The 19,491-nt window shown below is 40.5% G+C and overlaps 1 protein-coding gene across 2 annotated transcripts in view; it reads left to right on the plus strand.

Moving 5' to 3' along the window:
* RGS17 (regulator of G protein signaling 17) overlaps window positions 1–19,491 on the plus strand; it is an 85,923-nt gene that overhangs the window by 51,419 nt on the left and 15,013 nt on the right. Inside the window, exons 2-3 of one of the 2 annotated variants that reach the window (XM_057310939.1) lie at window positions 852–1,001; window positions 6,563–6,706. In XM_057310939.1, the coding sequence (XP_057166922.1) occupies window positions 6,588–6,706 (119 nt within the window). In that variant the 5' untranslated portion in view covers window positions 852–1,001; window positions 6,563–6,587. The remainder of the gene's footprint in view (window positions 1–851; window positions 1,002–6,562; window positions 6,707–19,491) is intronic. The other variant, XM_026505101.4, reaches the window with a different exon arrangement.

The following is a 19,491-nucleotide window of genomic DNA, read 5'->3' on the forward strand; positions in this document are numbered from 1 at the left end:
GTTGCCTTTTCATTTTGGTGATTTTTTCTGTTGCTGTGCAGAAGCTCTTATAGTTAGATGTAGTCCCACTTGTTGATTTTTACTTTTGTTGTGTAAAGATGGTTTTGATCATTGCATGTGATCCCAGAAAAGGGGAAAAAGCAACATGGAGTAAAATTATGCTCAGGTGCAAATGATATCAAATGTCCTTCTTACTTCTTGGAAATAGAAGTAATGCCCCCAAACACGAAAAAAGTCCTCCCTCCTCACTACCTCAGATTTATGGGTTTACCTCGCTAGTAAATTTGCCAAAGCTTTGAGGGGGAAATGATGATGCTCAAGGATTAATCTTTATTCCGTAACAGCTTCCCCAGCACCTTGCTATAAGATCTAAATGAAGTGTTTTCCAAGGTGGCCAGTGTGAGAGGAGCAGTGTGGGATGCCATTGTTCATGCTCCCAGCCCTGCTGTGCCCGTGGGTCATGGGCCCTTCCTTCCAGGTCCACACAGCTCAGAGTCTGAAGTCCTCATTTTGTGCACAGGCATGTGCTTCTCTGCAAAGGAGAAACCAGTTTCACTGCCTCATTCTCCTCTACCCTGTGAAATTAAATAGTTTCTTGACAGTCTGTCTCTCTAGGGAGTTTGAGTGGAGGAAAAAAGAATTGGCCTCCACCTATTCAAAACTGAGTTTTAGTCCTTGGTTATGCATCCTTTTGCAAAACTTCTTTTTTTCTCTTTTCCTTTATGACATTAAGAAAATTTGTTTTGCTTAAAACTAGAATCCGTTAACTCTAGCAAAGAAAACATAACAGTTATGCAGATTTTCCCTTCTTTTTTTTTTTTTTTTAAAGATTTTATTTATTTATTTGACAGAGACAGCCAGCGAGAGAGGGAACACAAGCAGGGGGAGTGGGAGAGGAAGAAGCAGGCTCTTAGCGGAGGAGCCTGATGTGGGGCTCGAACCCAGAACGCCGGGATCACGCCCTGAGCCGAAGGCAGACGCTTAACCACTGCGCGACCCAGGTGCCCCCAGATTTTCCCTTCTGTATTTACAGATAAACCCCTGTGAATTATCATTGGTACCACTATGCAAGTAAGGATTCCAGTATGTAAATAGCCACTATTCACCCAGAGAGAGTGCTGTCCCTCAGTAGCTTTCTAGATCGTTTTCCTCCTCTGCTGTGTGTGTAATTCTTCGGAGTGTGCAGCTATATAGCAAAATATGACAACAGACTGCTTTTCTTACATGGAGTTGTATGCCAGGCAGCCCAGGAGTGTAGAGTAGACTCCAAACACAGTTGATGTATACTGAACATAAATACCGAACTTCTGGTATTCAGGGACACACACCGATCAGTCAGAAAAATAGAAGCAGCCTGCTCCAAATGGTATGGGTACTTATACAAGAGAAATCAGTGAGGAGTAATTTTTTTTTTTTTTTTGCCAGAAGGAAAATGTTTATGACACAACACACACAGTTACCTCAGAAAAGCACAAAGAAGGCATTCGCCTGTGATTTTTTTTTTTCTAATGAGCCAAAGGACTTAGACCACAGTGAAAAGTCCTGAAAATCTAACATAATATTTGAACTCCTTTTCCATGGTTTCAAACCACAACATTGCGCCCAACATGGCATTTCTGTATGAATTTTCCAAAATTGGATATTTAACAGTGAGAAAATGAAGGTATTCAATTCTCAAGAAGGTGATTGAATCTTTCTGCGAACTTCTGGGAAAGTTGCAGTCCTTCCTTACCTAAGGACTTCTGTCTGGTATAAAGCTGTACTGTGTGTGTGTGTGGGGGGGGGGGTTCCTGAAGAAAAAAATGTAGATAAGTCCAAAAGATAATAAAACCGATACTCCTGTGGGCAATACACCAATTAAACAAATATTAAGATTTTGTTATTGCTTCAGGTCTTTGTAGAAGAAATGATCAGACAAAGTTAAAAATCCCTTCTCTTCCAGTCACATTCCCATCATTATCCCCCAGAAGCATCCAAAGTCATGGATCTACTTCATGCTTTTATTGCTTTACTATATATATTATCCGGAAATAAATAAAAGGCGTTGTTTTGTGTACGTATGAAAATTATGTTAATAATACAGGCTATATTTAATATTTTCCATTCAATGTTATTTTACGATCTCCCCGTTGACTCCTATAGATCTAAGTTAATTTGTTTTAAGTGTTGTTTTATGTATCATCATATAAGGAGATCCCCATTTTTACTCATTCCTGGAAAGATGAAAATATGGATTGTTTCCCATGGAAGTTATTAAAAATACTGTCATTAATGTCTTTGTATGCACATGTGAAAGTGTCTCCAGTGTGTAAATATGAGAGTGAAATTTGTTAGCTGCATTTTTTGTAGCCAATATTATTCTTCAAAATGATTGTATGAGAGCTTTTTGTTTACCCACATCCTCTCTCAAAATTGGTGCCCTGTGACTTTTTAACTGTGGGGAAATTGGTTATGGAATAATTGTTTTACTTGAATTTCTCTGATTACTCGCTTTGAGCATTTATTAATCTAATTTGGGCATTTATATTTTCCTCTTCTATAAACTGCCCGCACATCTCCTTTGCTCGTTTTTCTTTAGGTTATTTGTATTTTTCAATTGTGATGTTTTACTCCTATGTTACAGATAATAATCCTTTGTATCTTCTAGTCCTGTTCTCATTTTTCACTTTATTTATGTTATCCTTATTTGTTCAAAGGTTTTTGATAAATTAGACTATATCGAAAGTAATATTTTCCTTGTTGGCTTAGTCTCATAAGAAATCCTTTTCCTGCCCTGAAACTATAAAAGCATTTTTCTGTATTTTCTTGTCAGAGTTTTATAATTGTAACATCTATCCCTAATTCGTCTGAAGTTTATTCACGTGTGTGTGTTATAGCTTAGAGAGGTAATTTTTTTTCATGTTTATATCAAATTGTATCAATACCAGGTATTAAATTTCTTTTGAATGATAATGGAAGTGTCCTCTAATTTAAGCCATGATTACATATATGCCTGTGTCTGTGTCTCAGCTCTTTACAAATTCCTTCCCACTGATTTACTTACGTATTTCCGTACCAGTTATGACATACTGTCATTATTGTTTCATATTAGTGATATGATATCCCTACTTGTTCTTGTTGTCAGAAATACCTTGGTTTATTTCTGCCCTTTTGTTCTTCGACATAGACTCCGGAATCCTTTTGTTGAGTTCCATTAATGATTCAATTAGAATTTTTACTGCAGTCATATTGAGTTTATAGAATAATTTGGGACAGTTAGCATTTTGAAGCTATCCCATTTTCCCACTTGAGAAAATAACCTGTCTCTATCCAGGTTTATTTTGTATTTTTTGATAAAGTTTTTTAATATTTTCAAAAAGCTCTTGCACAACTTTTGTTAGAAATATTGCCAGTTGTTTTTTTCATTTTTGTTATTCATTTGAATGATGCCTTTCTTTCTTTGATATATTCTAATTAGTTATTGGTAGTATATTAGAAATATATTGATTTTTTTTAAGCTTGACCTGGTATCCTTCATGAACTATCTCTGATAACTTCATTGAGTCTCTTGGAATTTCTTTGTAGACAACCATATCACTCGTAAATTTTAAAATTTGTGTTTTCCTTTCCAACCCTTGTTTACTTTTTCTTGTTTTATTGCATTGGCTAGGAAATTAATAATTTTCAGTGTTGGGTGTGATAGAGTTTATTGTCCTTTTCTTGTCATTAATGAAGTTGCTTGTAAAATTCACCACTCAACAAACATTTTTGTGTTATCTACTGTGTACCAGGCATCGCTACAATGAGTGAAATAGACAAAATTCTCTACCTTCGTGGAACTTATTTTCTAGTTGGTTAGACAAACAAGGGTGGATAGGTTACACTTGGGGTGGAGTAAGGGAGGTGTGATTTTTTTTTTTTTTAAGATTTTATTTATTTATTCGACAGAGATAGAGACAGCCAGCGAGAGAGGGAACACAAGCAGGGGGAGTGGGAGAGGAAGAAGCAGGCTCATAGCGGAGGAGCCTGATGTGGGGCTCGATCCCATAACGCCTGGATCACACCCTGAGCCGAAGGCAGACGCTTAACCACTGTGCCACCCAGGCACCCCGGGAGGTGTGATTTTAAATAAGATAGCAGGGAAGGTTCTACTGAGAATGTAACATATGAGTAAGGATAAAGTCAAGCACTGAGTGGAGAACAGCCAGTGCAAAGGCCCTGACACATGATTGTACCAGGCATGGTTGAGGAACAGGAAGGAGGCCATTGTGGTTAAACAGAGTACATGAGAAGGAGAGAAAAGGACATGCATTCAGAGAAGTGATGAAGGACAAGATTGCAAAAACGTTGGCTTTGACTCTGAGTAAAATGTGAAGCTGCTGGAAGATTTAGAGTGAATTTGGGTGGAAGAATCTTTGCTGAAGTCCTCTACTTATGTTTTAATAGAATCACTTTGGCTGCTGTGTTGAAACTAGAACAGAATGGAATAGGAAGAGAGGAGATGAGGTGAGGAGTAGTGAAAACAGAAGGGAGTGGAAGGGAACAGTAAAGAGGACTTGCATTTGCTGATCTGCTGTTGTGAGTTCTGAATGAAAGAGAAGAGTCCGGGATGATTCCACAGGTTTTTGCTTTTTTTCCCCGCTTGGCCTGAATAATTAGATAAGGCTTTTCATGGAAAGTGGAAGAATTGTGGGAGGAACAGGTTGGTGGAGGAGGGAAGAGTGCCAGATTGCAACATGTGTCTGAGATGGCAAGTTGAGAAAGCCAAGGGGGGAGATATCAGGTAGGTAGTTAGATAGATGAGTCCTGAATTTGGGAAAATCATCTTTACTGGACTTGTAAATTTGAGAACTCTGAACAGGAAACAGGTAGGTCCGGTAAAAGTCTCAATGAGGTCATCAAAGAAAATGGCAGAGAAGAGTTCTAGGGACAGAGTATTGTGGCCAACCAAAATTTGGAGGTGAGAGAGGTGAAAAGGAAAGAATAAAATAGACTGAGAAGTGACTCATGAGATAGAAAGCGAACAGGTGAGTATGGTGCCCAGGAAGGCAGGAGAAGAAAGCATTTCAGAGAGGATGGAGTGATCACTGTGTCACAGGTCCTGTGTGGCGTGGAGATTTTGATAAAAGTTCTCTTAGATTGAACAATCTGGGGACATTGTGATACATATAAAAACAGTGTTAGTGGAAGGAAGGGCAACCCTTCCATTTCCCTAATTTATGCAGTCTTAAATTTATTTCTAGACTGTTCTAAACAGAGAATCATGGGATTTTACTTTAGCCAGTCGTTAATTAAGTCCAACATCATATTTTATCAATTTCGGCACTTAATTATTTCTTATATTTCAGTCCTTCCCTCTGACTTTGTTTTCTTCTGACTGAAGTAGATTATATAACTGATAACCTTTTAACTAGAAATGCTACAAGAATATATAAGCATTGGCCCATGAAAATTCTTTAACTACTTCCCTTATGTGAACACAGAAAAAAAATTTAATACATATTTTGTTCTCCAATTTAAAAAAAAAATCAGTGCTTGAAACGTAATTTTTAAAGCATGAGCTCACAATACCAAAATAACCCAAAGTACATTATGGTTTTAATAAGTATTGCTCTCAGTCACACATGACATTGTATGTATATGATTTACTTATATTGCGTATTTATGAAAAACATCATGCAGTAGGTTTCATTTCTTTTTCTATGAGGTCGTGCTATATTTGACCTTATTCTACTCAAACACAGCTTTATTTTTTTTTTATCCTCAGCAAAGTCCTAGGTCACCTATCAATAGGTGACAACTCAGCTGGCCTGCTTCGTAAGGTCACAGGCAGTGCATCCTGGTCCCCAATATTTTTCTCATTTGCCGTGATACTGACATTCCACCAAAGTAATGTCCCTGGATTTGATGACTTTTTATCTTTCCACAATTATCTACTGAGTGAAAATGAATCTGGGGTGGTGGAGGGAAGGGACGTGTTACCTTTGCAACAGGGACTCCCAGCAGAGAAAATGGCACTTTGCCAATGTGATCAAGATTTGGCCCCTGGAGGGTGAGTCAGACTTAGCAAGAAGGAGGTGCAATGTCTTATAAGAAGCTGAGAGAACACCAGAAACAAACTTGGTCTTCCTCACAATGTTACAAAGTTAGAAACCCTGCAAGCTGATTTGTAAAATTCGGTGAACCTCACTGTATGTAAACACCAGGGAGAAACAGGTTATGGACCCCCCACTACAGTCATTTAAAGGTGTTCGCCAAGGAAAGCAGATGAAACCATTCTTGAGTAAAGACAGAAGGTAAACATAAATGTTCAAATCTTGTCTCATGTACCTGCGGGCTTGACTTTGATTACGTGGCAACGTCGTTATGATCATTTTATGTAGCAGATAGCAGTAGAAGTTTGTCCCTCAAGTTTTTAAGATAGTCTCCTAAAAATTTTTTCTTGAGAATTTTTAATATGACTGCTCAAGCTACTCATTTTTTTTAATCTTCATTTATCTCCCATCCCAATTCTGTTCCCTTCAGCAGTGGCAACGTGCCTTTCTTTTAATTTTTTCATACCTTCTGTTTTCTCTCTTCTCAGCCAGTTGGGTACGAAAGTAGCTGAAATGCGAAAAAGACAGCAGTCGCAAAATGAAGGAACGCCTGCTGTGTCTCAAGGGCCTGGAAACCAGAGACCCAACAACACGTGTTGCTTCTGCTGGTGCTGTTGCTGCAGCTGCTCCTGGTAGGTCGCTCTCTCTGTGGGACCCCACCCCTGCGCTAGCTGGGGACTAACTAGAGTGAATTTGCAGCTTCGTCCTTGGGATCCTGGAAGCTTCTCAGTCGGTCTCCTTTTCCTCCCTTACAAGTAGGACTCATTGGAGACCATCCCTGGGAATAGACTATTTCCCCAGAACCTACGTTTAAATTGAGAGTAAGGTAAACAGTGAAAACTTATTTCATATCCTGTTTTTCTCCGTCCATGCTTCTTAAAGAGATGGGTAAAAATAAGATTATGGTTATAGACTTGTTTAACCATAAACAATATTCTCCGGTGTTCCAGAAGGTACAGGAACGTTGAGATGATATGCGGCAGTACTGTACATCATAGTCGATGTTGTGTTTTAGTTGTATGCTGTTCCGCAGGATGTTGATAATTCAGTCACCGAGCCACAGAGCTATGAGTCAGGGAGGCCCTCTCAGCCAGCTGCCTGATAAAGGACAGAGAAAGAAGTGCCACAGGCCCATGTCCACAGATCTGAAAGGCCAGGGGCTATGATGGGTATGAAGGCCAAGTCAGCCAAGTAAAATCTCCGAACTAAGAGCCAGACAGCCTGCTTTTCTTTGCGATTTTATCACTGGCAGGTTCTGTGACATCATCCAAAGCTTTAAACTCTGCTTTTTGGTTTCCTCATTGGCAAAATGATGAAGTTAGACAAGCTGATTCCCAAGGTCCTGTCTAGTACTAAAAGTCCGTGATTCAGGCACCTCAGAAAACCTGCTCCAGTTCCAAATTCCCCAGGTGCCTTCCAATAAGAAAATCAGCCAGACCCTGAGTCCTAAGATTTACGTGGATGAGATTCCCCAGGGGGAGGCTAGACTTAATGGAACTTTCCATAGAATGGTAAGTTTGGGGGTCCTTTAAGATCCAGTTCACAAGTGGATCTTCTGGATTAGTAGTGGTCTTCTGGATCTCCCCGACTTATGTCAAGGCTCTGAAGAAAGGCCCAAATGCTCGAATCACCTTCTGGTATATGATCCCTACAGTTTCCTGACATCCTTTGAGGTTATTCGTATGATATGGTGGCATAATATTCTGTCATCGTGGCCAAAATAGATGAAACTTGTTATGCTTTCGTGGTAGCCTTGGTGTCGAACAAGCTCTGTCCCTTCTAGCAAACTTTATTTCCAGAAAACTGTCAGACATTTTAGTAATTTGGAAGGTTTGGTTTTTATAAATATCAAAATTTCCTCCAGATGATGATTCTTTGTTAAGGAAAGTCTTTTATTTTTAAGCCTTAACTATTTCAGATGGAGGAAATGCTTCAATAAAATTGTATATATTTTTTTCATGTATCTAGCTCTGGTCTGAATCCATGGAGTAGAGTGTAGTGACTTAATATGGTGGCTTGGAAGTCAGACTACCTGAGTTCAAGTCTTGTCCTCATCATCACTGCTTGACTTTCAACAGGCTACTTAACGTCCTCAAATTCCTCATATATCAAATTATAATAATAAGAATCCCTACTTCATAAGGTTGTTGTAAACATTAAATGAAATAAAATACATACAAGCTGAAAACAGTGCCTGACATGTAGTATGCATTTAAGAATTAGCTCACTGGGGCGCCTGGGTAGCGCAGTCGTTAAGCGTCTGCCTTCGGCTCAGGGTGTGATCCTGGCGGTCTGGGATCGAGCCCCACATCAGGCTCCTCTGCTGGGAGCCTGCTTCTTCCTCTCCCACTCCCCCTGCTTGTATTCCCCCTCTCGCTGGCTGTCTCTCTCTGTCAAATAAATAAATAAAATCTTAAAAAAAAAAAAAAAAAAGAATTAGCTCACTGGCGGGGGCAGGGTGCACCGGGGTGGCTCAGTTGGTTAAGGGTCCTACTCTTGGTTTCAGCTCAGGTCGTGATGTCAGGGTTGTGAGACTGAGCCCTGCATCACGCTCTGCACTCAGCAGAGAGTCTGCTTGGGACTCTCTCTCCCTCTCCCTCTGCACCCCCACACCTCTGCCTTCGTGCTCCTGTCCTCTGTCTCTTGTGCTTTCTGTCTCTCTCTCGCATTAGCTCACTGGGTTATAGAACACTTCATATTGGAAAAAATAAAATCCCCGTAAAGAGGAGCTGGCTTGAAATAATGTATATACATTTTTCAAAGATCTGCTTAGGGATATATTATAAAAACTAATCTTAGAAAGGAAAGCTATTTTATTTTGGATTCTCTATAGGACATTGCAAATATATTGTTACATAGTGTTGAAGATTATATTTCTGTTTCTCATTTGCACTATGCCATGTTCCAGAAATCAGTATATGATTTCTTTACCTGCCAAAATTTATTTCTGAATTGCTTCAGGATTATAACACCAAAACAGATACGATACTGAAGTTTTGTTGCACTATATTCATTTGCTGTCAAACAGCTATTTGGTGAGATTTGCATTTTTTTCTCTCCTACATATGTTTAGTGAGACTGGCTTTTGTAAAGCGCACACTGAATAACAAAACATCCCACATAAGCTCGTGGGCATCAAACTGTCACAGAACACAGACTATGGATGGAAACAAAACAGCCCTTGGAAGCTGCACTAACCCCCCACACCTCTAAGGTGACGCCGATTTGAGCTCAAACACTTGGCGCATTGGATGAGGCTCTGAGTTCTAGACTCAAGTGTCATTGTCAAGAACTGTGTTTGTTAGCAAGGAGTCATGCATGCCTGCGTCTAAGCCATAAAACACACAGTGTATAAATTTATAAGTCTTCCATAAGTGATAAATCATAGGTAATTTCTAATGTAAACAACTTGAAAAAAAAAGTTACATTGCCCTAACTATGAATTCTAATTCTGTCATCTCGTTGCAAATGAGAATCTCAATACATGCATCTTGAAAACATTATTTTTATATTTTGAGTTTAAGAAAAAATTTTTTAAAGCCTTATTAGAGTGGAAAAACAAAAGAAATAAATGTTCTTCAAATTTTCCAGGCTAGGTCAGAGGAGCAGAACAGAAAGAAACACTAAAAAAATGTTAATTTGGGGACCAAAATAAAGTTAGAAATCAAAATATGAAGTAACTGTCATTTGTAAAAAGGAGCAGTTGTCACGTAGCTGATTTCTCCTCCTTTTAAGGAAATAGAATGCTAGGAAAGTAAGTTTCTATGTCTAGTAATAAATACAAATGCCTCACCCTAGCCTTACACGTTATAGACTTTTTCAACAATATAGTATTTCCCTGAAATTTGCATTTCTCCTTCATATTTCAGCATCAGCTCCTCTCGCATATTTAAACTTATTCCTGTCTTAATAAAATTACCACTGTGCTTTGGGGGCAGGGAAATGATACAGAGATTAAGTACAAAACTGCTGAATATTTCCACAGTTTCCTTCCAACGTCTAAAAAGTTGGGCCTGAATCCCTAACGACTTGTTAAGCCCATCTGTTCTCTGTCCCTTTCAAGGACCCACTTCTGTCCCCAAATCAGTCTCTTTCCCTTCTCTCCCCACAGCCTTCCATTTCAAGAGGAGAAGACAAGGGACTGTGGTTCAGAGCATGGGTGCTGTGTAACAGGTCTGAGTTTGGGCCATAAAATGAACCATGTATAAATTTGCTAGTCCTTCTATGCGTGGGACTAAAGCTGTTCCTGACCAGGAAGACAGAGTTTTGTCAAGACCACTTGTCTAAAGGTTCAGGGTTGCCACTGTGAAAACTTAATGTTACTCTGACATCAAGATTCAAACAGAGGTAGTTAACTCTCTTCCCTTTTCTTGATGAGAATGAAATCTTTGAATGATGTGGGCCCCTACCAAACTGCCATCTCCAGGACAGTAGGGGACAGTGAGGACATTCACACACGTGCACTTGAGATGACACATGTGATGGGGATTGCAAAGTAGAAACCGCCGTGGGCTCCCGAAAGCAAGGTGCCTCCAGGAGATGCAAAGGTAGAGCTTTCAAAATTTATGTCAAGCCTAAAGGCTAATTTCCAAATCGTCCTACAAACCTTCTTCTAACGTCAGAGCTTATGTTAAAATAACCCAGATTGTTTTTCTTTTTCAAAGAAGTCTTTAGGTGCTAATCCATCCCTTTTTAATTTCTTGTTGCTCCTGGCTGTGTCCTGTCAAGCAAGACAGATTGCCATGTTCAACCATAAAAACTTAGAACTCAAGACACTTCAGCTCTCATCTCTCCAGAATGTTCCCATTGACTGCTCATGCCACCTGGTGGGAGTGAGGGGATGGCTCGAGGGGAGTCCACTTGCAGTTTCCAAGGGAATGGCTCTGTCTTTAGCTATTTTATGTATTAGACTTAGGTTTAAGCTTTAAAAAAAAATTCATTTATTTGAGAGAGAGGGAGAGAGGGGTGGGGGAGGGGCAGAGGAAGAGGGAGAGAGAATCTTAAGCAGACTCTGCCTGGGGCCTGATGCGGGAATCAATCTCAGGACCCTGAGATCACTACGTGAGCCAAAACCAAGAGTCGGACACTTAACTGACTGCACCACCCAGGCTGCCCAAGCTGTTGGCTGGAAGATAAAATGGCCTTGTTAAAGACACTACTGTCTGGAAAATGCTGTGTCTAATGTTCCAGATAAGGAAACTGAAGGCTTGCCTACTTTCACGAAGCTCGTTAGTGACAGCAGTGAGGCCAAAATGAAAGTCTCTTAATATCCAGGCCATTGTTTTGTCCACTTGAAGATGACACTTCCAAACTTTTCATTTCCAGTTTTGAGATGAACCATTTCCAAAGCTTCTTAGTTTTCAAAATGAAGCCACAGTCTCATGCACTACTGGGCATTGCCTACAAGATTGGCCCACTGCGTTGGCTGTTCTTCATTCTCCTCGGGAGAAATTGTCTCACAGACTGAAATTAGCTAGCCCTGTGAGAGCTGAAATTCTCTCCCTTTTGGACATGTGACTTCCCAGACCATGGGACAGATCCCGACTAAGTAAAGGTTAAGCATGTCATAAATATGCGTTCGGCTGCCCCCTCTCTCCATTCTTAACAAGTACCCCAGTTTCTGTAATTCAAAACAGTGCAAAAATCATGTCCTATTTTATCCTCTGATGCTGTCACGCTTTAGCTGTCTGCCAGTGAAAATACTACAACGCATGCTTTAAACACCAAAGGTTATTTTTCAAAAGGGAAAACAAAATCCGCGTCTTCTCCATGGTGAAGAAACCAACCCCTGGAAATAAATCCGCTAACACTATACAAGGTAAATCATTTCATCTGAGGCACCAGTCATAAACACTTTACCTGTCAGGCTCAGAGACTTGATTCATCTCACAAGGGAGCGTAAGTTACGTGCCTACGACTTCCGAAGTACTTGTAACCAGATCATCATAAGTATCACTTGCAAGCACTTCTGGGGTTTTGAAACTCATCTCACCATGGCATGGGTGAATTTCCTCAATAGGTTCTATGACTTACATAGACCTAAAACTCAGACAATCAAAAGCCATCTGCTAAAATGAACCCTAGTTTCCCAGGCCATATCCACAAAATCAAAAAGTGGACACGAGGATCATGGACCTTCTATAATGCCACACATTTGTTAATTCTCTCATTTACAGCTTATTGAATGCCTCCTATTGCCTGGTACAGTTGTACTTCATTGGCTTTCACCAGATTCTCCTCTGCATCGACAGAGAATAAATTCTCAATAAGCAGTTGAATCCAGAGACGTCACCCTCTAGAAAGCTTGGTATTCAAGCTGTCTCTGCCAAGTCTGTGTTATTTATGACCAGAGGACTATCTATTGGAAGCTGCCAGAATTAGAATGCCTTGATCCTTCTGCATCAAAGGCATACCACTGCTAGTCTTTTTGACTCTGTGTTTACCATAAAATTGTTTGAGTCTCCCATGGTGGTGTTTAGATCATCAGTGGAAAGATGGATATGCATAAAACAAAATAATAGATGAAAATGTTATGCCCAGTCTCATTTAGAAGAATAGGAAGAATGAGCCAGAGAAGGGCTGGAGAAAGAAAGTTGAAATTAATTCAAGTCAAAAGGAGGCAAGGGGGCAGCTTAGAAGGAAAGGCATCTCACAGCCAGCAGATTTGGTGAGGAACCAAGGAAGTGTCCTGCTGGGTGCTGGGGAAACCTGTGGCATGATTCCCCTGAGGTGCGTCTGTGGCGTGAGGAGCCTGGTAAGGAATCCCAGAGCTGTAAGAGGATACAAACAGGCAGAGAAGGGGAAAGTCAGGTGGCATAAGCCTCACAGAATGTGGAAAAGGAATGCCGCCCCCACCTTGCCCTGTGGGGAGTGTGGGAGGAGCTGCCTGAGAGACGCCATCAGAGAGCTGGGTGCCAGGTAGGGCCAGAGAGGGAATGTGGGCTACAGAGGGCCGAGAACACAGGAAGTGAGTTTGACATGGAAAGGGAGTTCCAAAGAAACAGGGAGTATTCTCAGAGTGGGAGAGAGAGGAGCCTCACTCTTGAAAAGAAGCCCAAGGCTGATCGGAGGAAAGATACTGTAGGTATAGAGGTTGGGAGTGCCTCTGGGACAGGGCCCTGCATGGGCACGTGAGCGGGGCATGCTGGCCCACAGACCCCAGTTGACTTCAAGTCATTTCAGGGTCAGACTCAGAGAGCATCTCTGGAATCTCTGCTGACTCCCTCTATGTGGTGATATAGTGAGGGCCATCTGGGTCTAGATGGGCCAGGGTGTGGCAGACATCTAAGATGACCTTGGCATTGGCCTGGTGCTGGTCATACCCGTGGCCATGCCTCCCTCTGCCCTGAACAAAGCTGAGCACATGGAGGGCCAGTTTGACTCCCCAGCTCACTCTACTGCTTTGCATACTAGTGATTCTCCTTCTGTTTAACATATGTTTTTGTTTTGGGAGTTAATACCTTTAAAATTTATTATGTGGATTTTATAGTTGAATTCATAAAAGTTCATATTGCTCAACTGGCACTGAACATTTCTGTAAACATATACTAAAGTTTCATACTTTAAAATAGCCAAAAATAAGTTGGCTTGTAACATATTATTTGACACATAGTAGGTGTTTAATTAATACTAAGGTGTTAAATGGATGACTGAATTTAGATTTTCTGTTTGAGTCCACTTTATAAAATAAAAAATTTGTGTCACAAAAATTATTTTAAAAAATAACACGCATAGTCTCAGACCTTGGTATAATTATGTGGCAGGTGATGCTTCTTAGGCACCAGATTTCTTCTTAAGTAGTGTCTTCCTTTGTTCTCCCCTGTGTGCACGTGTGTGTGTGTGTGTGTGTGTGTGCGCGCGTGTGCGTGTGTGTTAGCAGGAATAGTAGTAGTATATTAGTAATCCTAGCAGTAATTAGCCGTAGCGAGGGGCAAGGGTTCTGGGAGAGAGCACTAAAATCTCTTTAGTATCACTGGGGTACAAAGTCAAGAAGGACAAAATCGAAGGCTGAAGAGATGGGCAGTGACGAGCAATAAAATGCCTGTAGAACCATATTAAGGAGTTAGGACTTCATGCTGTTTGGGGTAAAAGACGTGATTGAAGATTATTAAATGAGGAGGAGACAAAGCCCATTGTATGTTTTAAGTATATCCTTCTGGAGGCAGTGGAAAGTATGTGGGAGGACAAGACAAAAAACAAGGAGAATATTAGGAGATTTTGTAGTAGCCTCAGTGGGAGATGTTGGGGGCCCTAAATAAAGCGATGATAGAAGGAACGGAGAGATTACCTACTCAAGAGACACTGGATGTGGTCAAGAATTTGCAGTAGATGAGAAAGAGGAGGGGAGGATACCTCCACTCCACGGTGCTTGCTCCCATGGCCAGGTTGATGGCAGCCCCATCAAACGAGAGGACACGGCAGTAGGAGGTTGTTTAGGGCAGGACAGGTGGTGAGCTGGACTTGCTTTGTTTAAGGCCCCCAAGAGTTAGCTGTGGGATGAAGCTGGGAGCGAAGGACAGACACCTCAGGAAGCCAGGAGAGGAGCTTCACGAAGAAGGGAATGACCGATGTTGCCAGTACCCAGTACACCAGGGAGGTCCACCGTGACAAAAATTGTAGAACATCTTGTCACCTGGCCAGCTGGAAGCTTCTCGGTGAGGTCTGTGAGAATCAAGCTTCTCTTTAAAGTGCACAAGGAAGGGGCGCCTGGGTGGCACAGTCTGTTAAGCATCATCCAACTCTTGGTTTCAGCTCAGGTCATGATCTCAGGGTCATGAGATCGAGCCCTGCATCGGGCTCCATGCTCAGTGCAGAGTCTGCTTGGGATTCTGTCTCTCCCTCTCCCTTTGTACACCCCCCCCCCAGGTAAATAAGCAAATCTTTAAAAAAAAAAAAAAAAAAAAAAAAGCATAAGGAGGAAGAATTTGGAGAGAAAAGCTGCCCACGGAGAAAATGAGCACACCTCTCCTCAAAGGCTCTGGGGTACTCTGATCTCAAGTGAAGGTTCAATCTGAGGAACACTGGAGTTCCCTTCCTGATTTAATCAAAGCAAAATTACTCAATTTCTAAAACATGAAGAAATTCAGCCCTTTCAAATTCAGGCCAGATTCATTAACTCTCTGGAAAATATTTAAGAATTTCCCCTCCAGCTCCCCGAATCAGTAATCATACCAAGCATACAGTTGTGACATTTTTGCTGCCCCGACCGTAACTACAGAATGTAGTAGTTGTTACATCTGATTGAAATAAGTATTAACTCTTTTTTTTTTTTCTTCTCATTAAAACTTTATTATTTCTCTTAGGCCTGGCTCACCTTTTCAAGGTCCAGGTGCAATAGACCTATTAAAATATGCCTGCTATTTTAGGACATCACTCAGGCATGACTTGTTCCTTGTCAGGTACCACAATAAAATCCACTTCTGAATATGAAGTTTATTGTATGATAAGTCTGCTTAATTGGGTTGTAGAAATACTGTAATTTCCAGTGCTATAAATGTGTGTCTTTGTCTCGGATGTCAGTATACTATGTATCAGTGTATACCCGGGAGCATGGGTTCTGAAGGAGGGAGCAAATTTCTGCCATTGCTACTTTTTCTATAAAGCAACATAGATTCTTTAAAAGTACAGGACCCTTTTAATCAGCTAATTCCATAAGTAATAGCAGAATAATAATTCCATGATTTTTATTTTAAACAGATGTCATCTTGCTATATTTAAAGACGATATACAAATTCTAACACATCTTCCTCATGTAAATAGCCTACTTGCAAGAGGCAGCATGGGGTAGGGAGCAAACAGCAACACTGGAATTAGGCCCGAATGTGTCCTTGTTCCATGACCTACAACTGTGAATCATTCGGCAAGTGACTCAATCTTTCTGAGCCTCAGTTTCTTCATCTGTAAGATGTAGTTAATAGCATACATAAGTCAGTGAGTTTAGGTTTCAGTACGTACTGGGGGTCCTGAGTAATCCTTTGTTGATAGCTGTTACTTCTGCCCCCCAACCCCCCACAAGTCTCAGGCTAAAAGGAAATTACCAGATTTTGTAGGATTTGACCTCTGTATGCTTAGCACGTTCTATTCCCATGTTGTCAGTCAATGTTACAGAACCCATTCCTGCATTCTCTATGCCTGGCCCTTTCTCCCCAACTGTCACATTCACCAGCACAAGTACAACTCATTGTTGTACGCACCACACCGCCATAGGATTCCCAGAAGGCTGTATGTTCATTCTGTTCTGGGGCTCAGTTTCTCTACAGATCAGGATTATTGCTTTCAATTCGAATTGTTCTCAGGGGTGCTTCCCGCCTCATCCCATACGTATTCACACACACGCGAACTAGAACATGGCAGGCGAGGGATGACGCATGGTGGGATGGGTAAGTGACCCTACCAGCTATCAGATATCAGATCTCTTTCTGTATGGGCTGCTAGAGTCCTGACTCTCGTTGTGCTTTGGATGATAGGCACACAAGTTAACCAAAACCAGAAGCTTGAGCTCCAACTTCACTGCGTTTAAAGACTTAGATGACTACTTGCCATTTTAATAACAGTGTCTACTAACTAAATAGAAGTCCATTTGGCCTTTTCACATCCAAGATATTTGCTTTCCCACAAAAGCATCAACTAACTTAAGTATGGCTTACAGGAAAAATTACAGTGGGTTGAAAGAAGAGCTTAAAATAGGATTTCAGTCAACCTGAGAACTGAAATAGAAGAGTCTGATGATTGGCGTGTATTATATAGAGTACATCTAAATATTTAATCCTGTACTTCTCTTAAGTTTAGGGGGGAGGGGGGAAGAAACCTTGTTTATGCCTGATAAAAAAACTTTGGTTATTTGACTAAAAATAAGCTTTACATAAAGGATCCAGATTTTAACTATGTAATAACTTGTCGGCAGTTAGCCTTCTAAATCAAATTAAATGTGCTGATGAAAATACATGGCTTGGAGTATGAAATAAAAATGTTATACCCATGGAAAAAGGGAATCTTTGAAACCCATCTTTCCAAACAGAACCGTGTATCGAGAGAAATTGGTAGCAAAGAGAGAGAAGAGGAGGAGGAGATAAAGAGATTTGTTTTCAGTTTCCATGCATCAAAAGAAGAAATGATTGTTTACGTGTAACCCAACTGGAATGAAAATCGTTTGGACAATCTATTCTCGCAATGGCTCTTCTAAAGAATTTTCAATTAAAAAAAAATTTCTTGTCTGTGGCTAGATAGAAACCTTGTCAAATTAATTTGTTTTAAGAACGTATGACTTAAGTTCCGTATTGCCCCGGCAAGAGATATGAGAGTTTCAAACAACTTATTATTGGAAAGGATAACTATAGTGTTAATAGGATTATGCCTGCCTTTTTTTTTTTTTAAGACTAAAGTATTCCTAAGTCAAATGACTTAGGTCTGGGGACTATCCAGAACATTTTCTAAATACTGAAAAGGAAAAATGTGTGCCGTTGTGTGCACCTCCCGAGATTAAATGTATATCCTTCAAGTCTGATTATTTCACTCACAGAAAAACTGAATGACTCTTCTCCAATTCCTTAGAAAAATATAATTATCAAACCTCCACACACATAAGAACAGATATTTTTCCAAATAAGGGTAATTACTCCTAGAAACTTTTCCAGTTTTCTTTTATTCAGTTGATTAAAAATGATATTTATAAAGACAACACAGCCATCTAGTGGACAGACTTTTAACAGCGGATTATTTTACTTCAGAGAGGTTTACATTTATGAAATAAAAACTTAAGCCAAATAAAATACTTATTTTATGACACCTGATTCTATTTCTCATGTGTCGTACAGTTATTACACATGATTATCAAAAGCAGGGGGACTATTTTTAGGGGCAATTTTTTTTTTTTAGACAACCGTTGTATAACATTTGCAGACACAAATTTCTATCCACCATTCCCATTTTCCGTGTGTCGTCTTTACTAAGCAGTGCCTCGGTGCCATCTCCTTTCTGCACTCCCTTCTCAAAGTTACTCTGCTGATGGGAGAAGGTTCTACTTCCCAGGAGGCTCTCGGCAGTGGCAACACCTGATCTGCGGGCATGAGTGGCATCTCCTCTTTTCCTCATTTAGGCTTTGCTGTCAAAACCTCTGTAACAACTCCTTCCTGCTCATCTCAAATCCAGGGACTTGAGAAATTGCTTCTTGCCAGTATCTGCCGTATATTCAGCCCTCTGAGCAGTAACTCCCACAGCCCGAGAGCGATGGGACAATGCCGAGAGAGAAGGCTTTGGCGTGCAGTCAACGGGTTTGTCCTAAGAGGTTTCCCTCTTCCAAATACTGAGGAGCAATCAATCTTTGTAAATAACTAAAAAGGTAGAAGTACCACAATTGATTCTTTTATATAAAGAGAAGTGGCATTGAGTAGTGAAGATGAACATGAGACCGGAAGTCAGAAGATGTGAGTTCAAGGCCAGCCCTGATATGGTTTGGTTGTGGGAATGGAGTAGATCAACCTTGGGGACTGTTTCCTCTGAAATAAAATGGGAATGATGAATAACAAATCCCCTGCTTACCTTACAGGACTGTCGTGAGGAAGAAGTAGTAAGGGAATGTTTGAGGAAGGGTTTTACAATAATGGCAGAGTGTAAGGCTTTATTTCCTCAAGTTGAAATTAAAAGGTCTCTGGTAAACTTGGAATTGTCATTTCAACATGAGACTAATTTGCCCTTACCTTTAATTAAGCATGTGTGATAATTAGCCTTTTTGTCTCAAGTTTTTAGTCTTTGCTTTACAACCTTGTGTAGTGGGTCTTCACATTATTCCCAGTATGAGTGGAGGAAGAGAAAGCAATGAAAGCAAAAGTCATCGTAAAGGAGCTATATTCTGCATTTGGAGAGCACCCCATTGTCGTCTTGGCCCGTTACATAAGCACACCTCACTGCCTATTCTAATTTATCACTCCCACCCTGAAACATCTGCTCTGCCCATTTTGACCTACATTTATATCATGCCTTTTTACAACTCCCAACATGTGACTTTCCCCCCTCTGCTTGGAATTCCCTTTGTCCCAGTCTCATCTGAAACACCTGCTCTCATTGTTTAACAGCTCAGTTTAATCATTACCTTCCCTGCAAAGCCTCTCTCAATTCTCTCGTGCAAAGGTGTAGACACTGTAACTACCTAAGAAACACTATATGCATACCACTATTTTAGCTCTCGTTGCAATGCTGTGTGATGCTTATTGACCTGTCAGAGCTTTTCAGTTTCGGAGGCTCTGCCCTATTCATCTTGAAGTTCCAACCCAGGCAACATTGCATGAACCAGGTGTCTCATACATATTTATAAATTGTTGTTGACTCCTAAGTAAAACTTAGTATTATTTTACCATGGTATTTTTACTGGGGAAAATAATGAAACATTTAAAGAATAACCTACCAGTTCTTTTTCAGAGCC

Source organism: Ursus arctos, unplaced genomic scaffold, assembly GCF_023065955.2.
Source record: "Ursus arctos isolate Adak ecotype North America unplaced genomic scaffold, UrsArc2.0 scaffold_13, whole genome shotgun sequence".
Lineage (NCBI taxonomy): Eukaryota > Metazoa > Chordata > Mammalia > Carnivora > Ursidae > Ursus > Ursus arctos.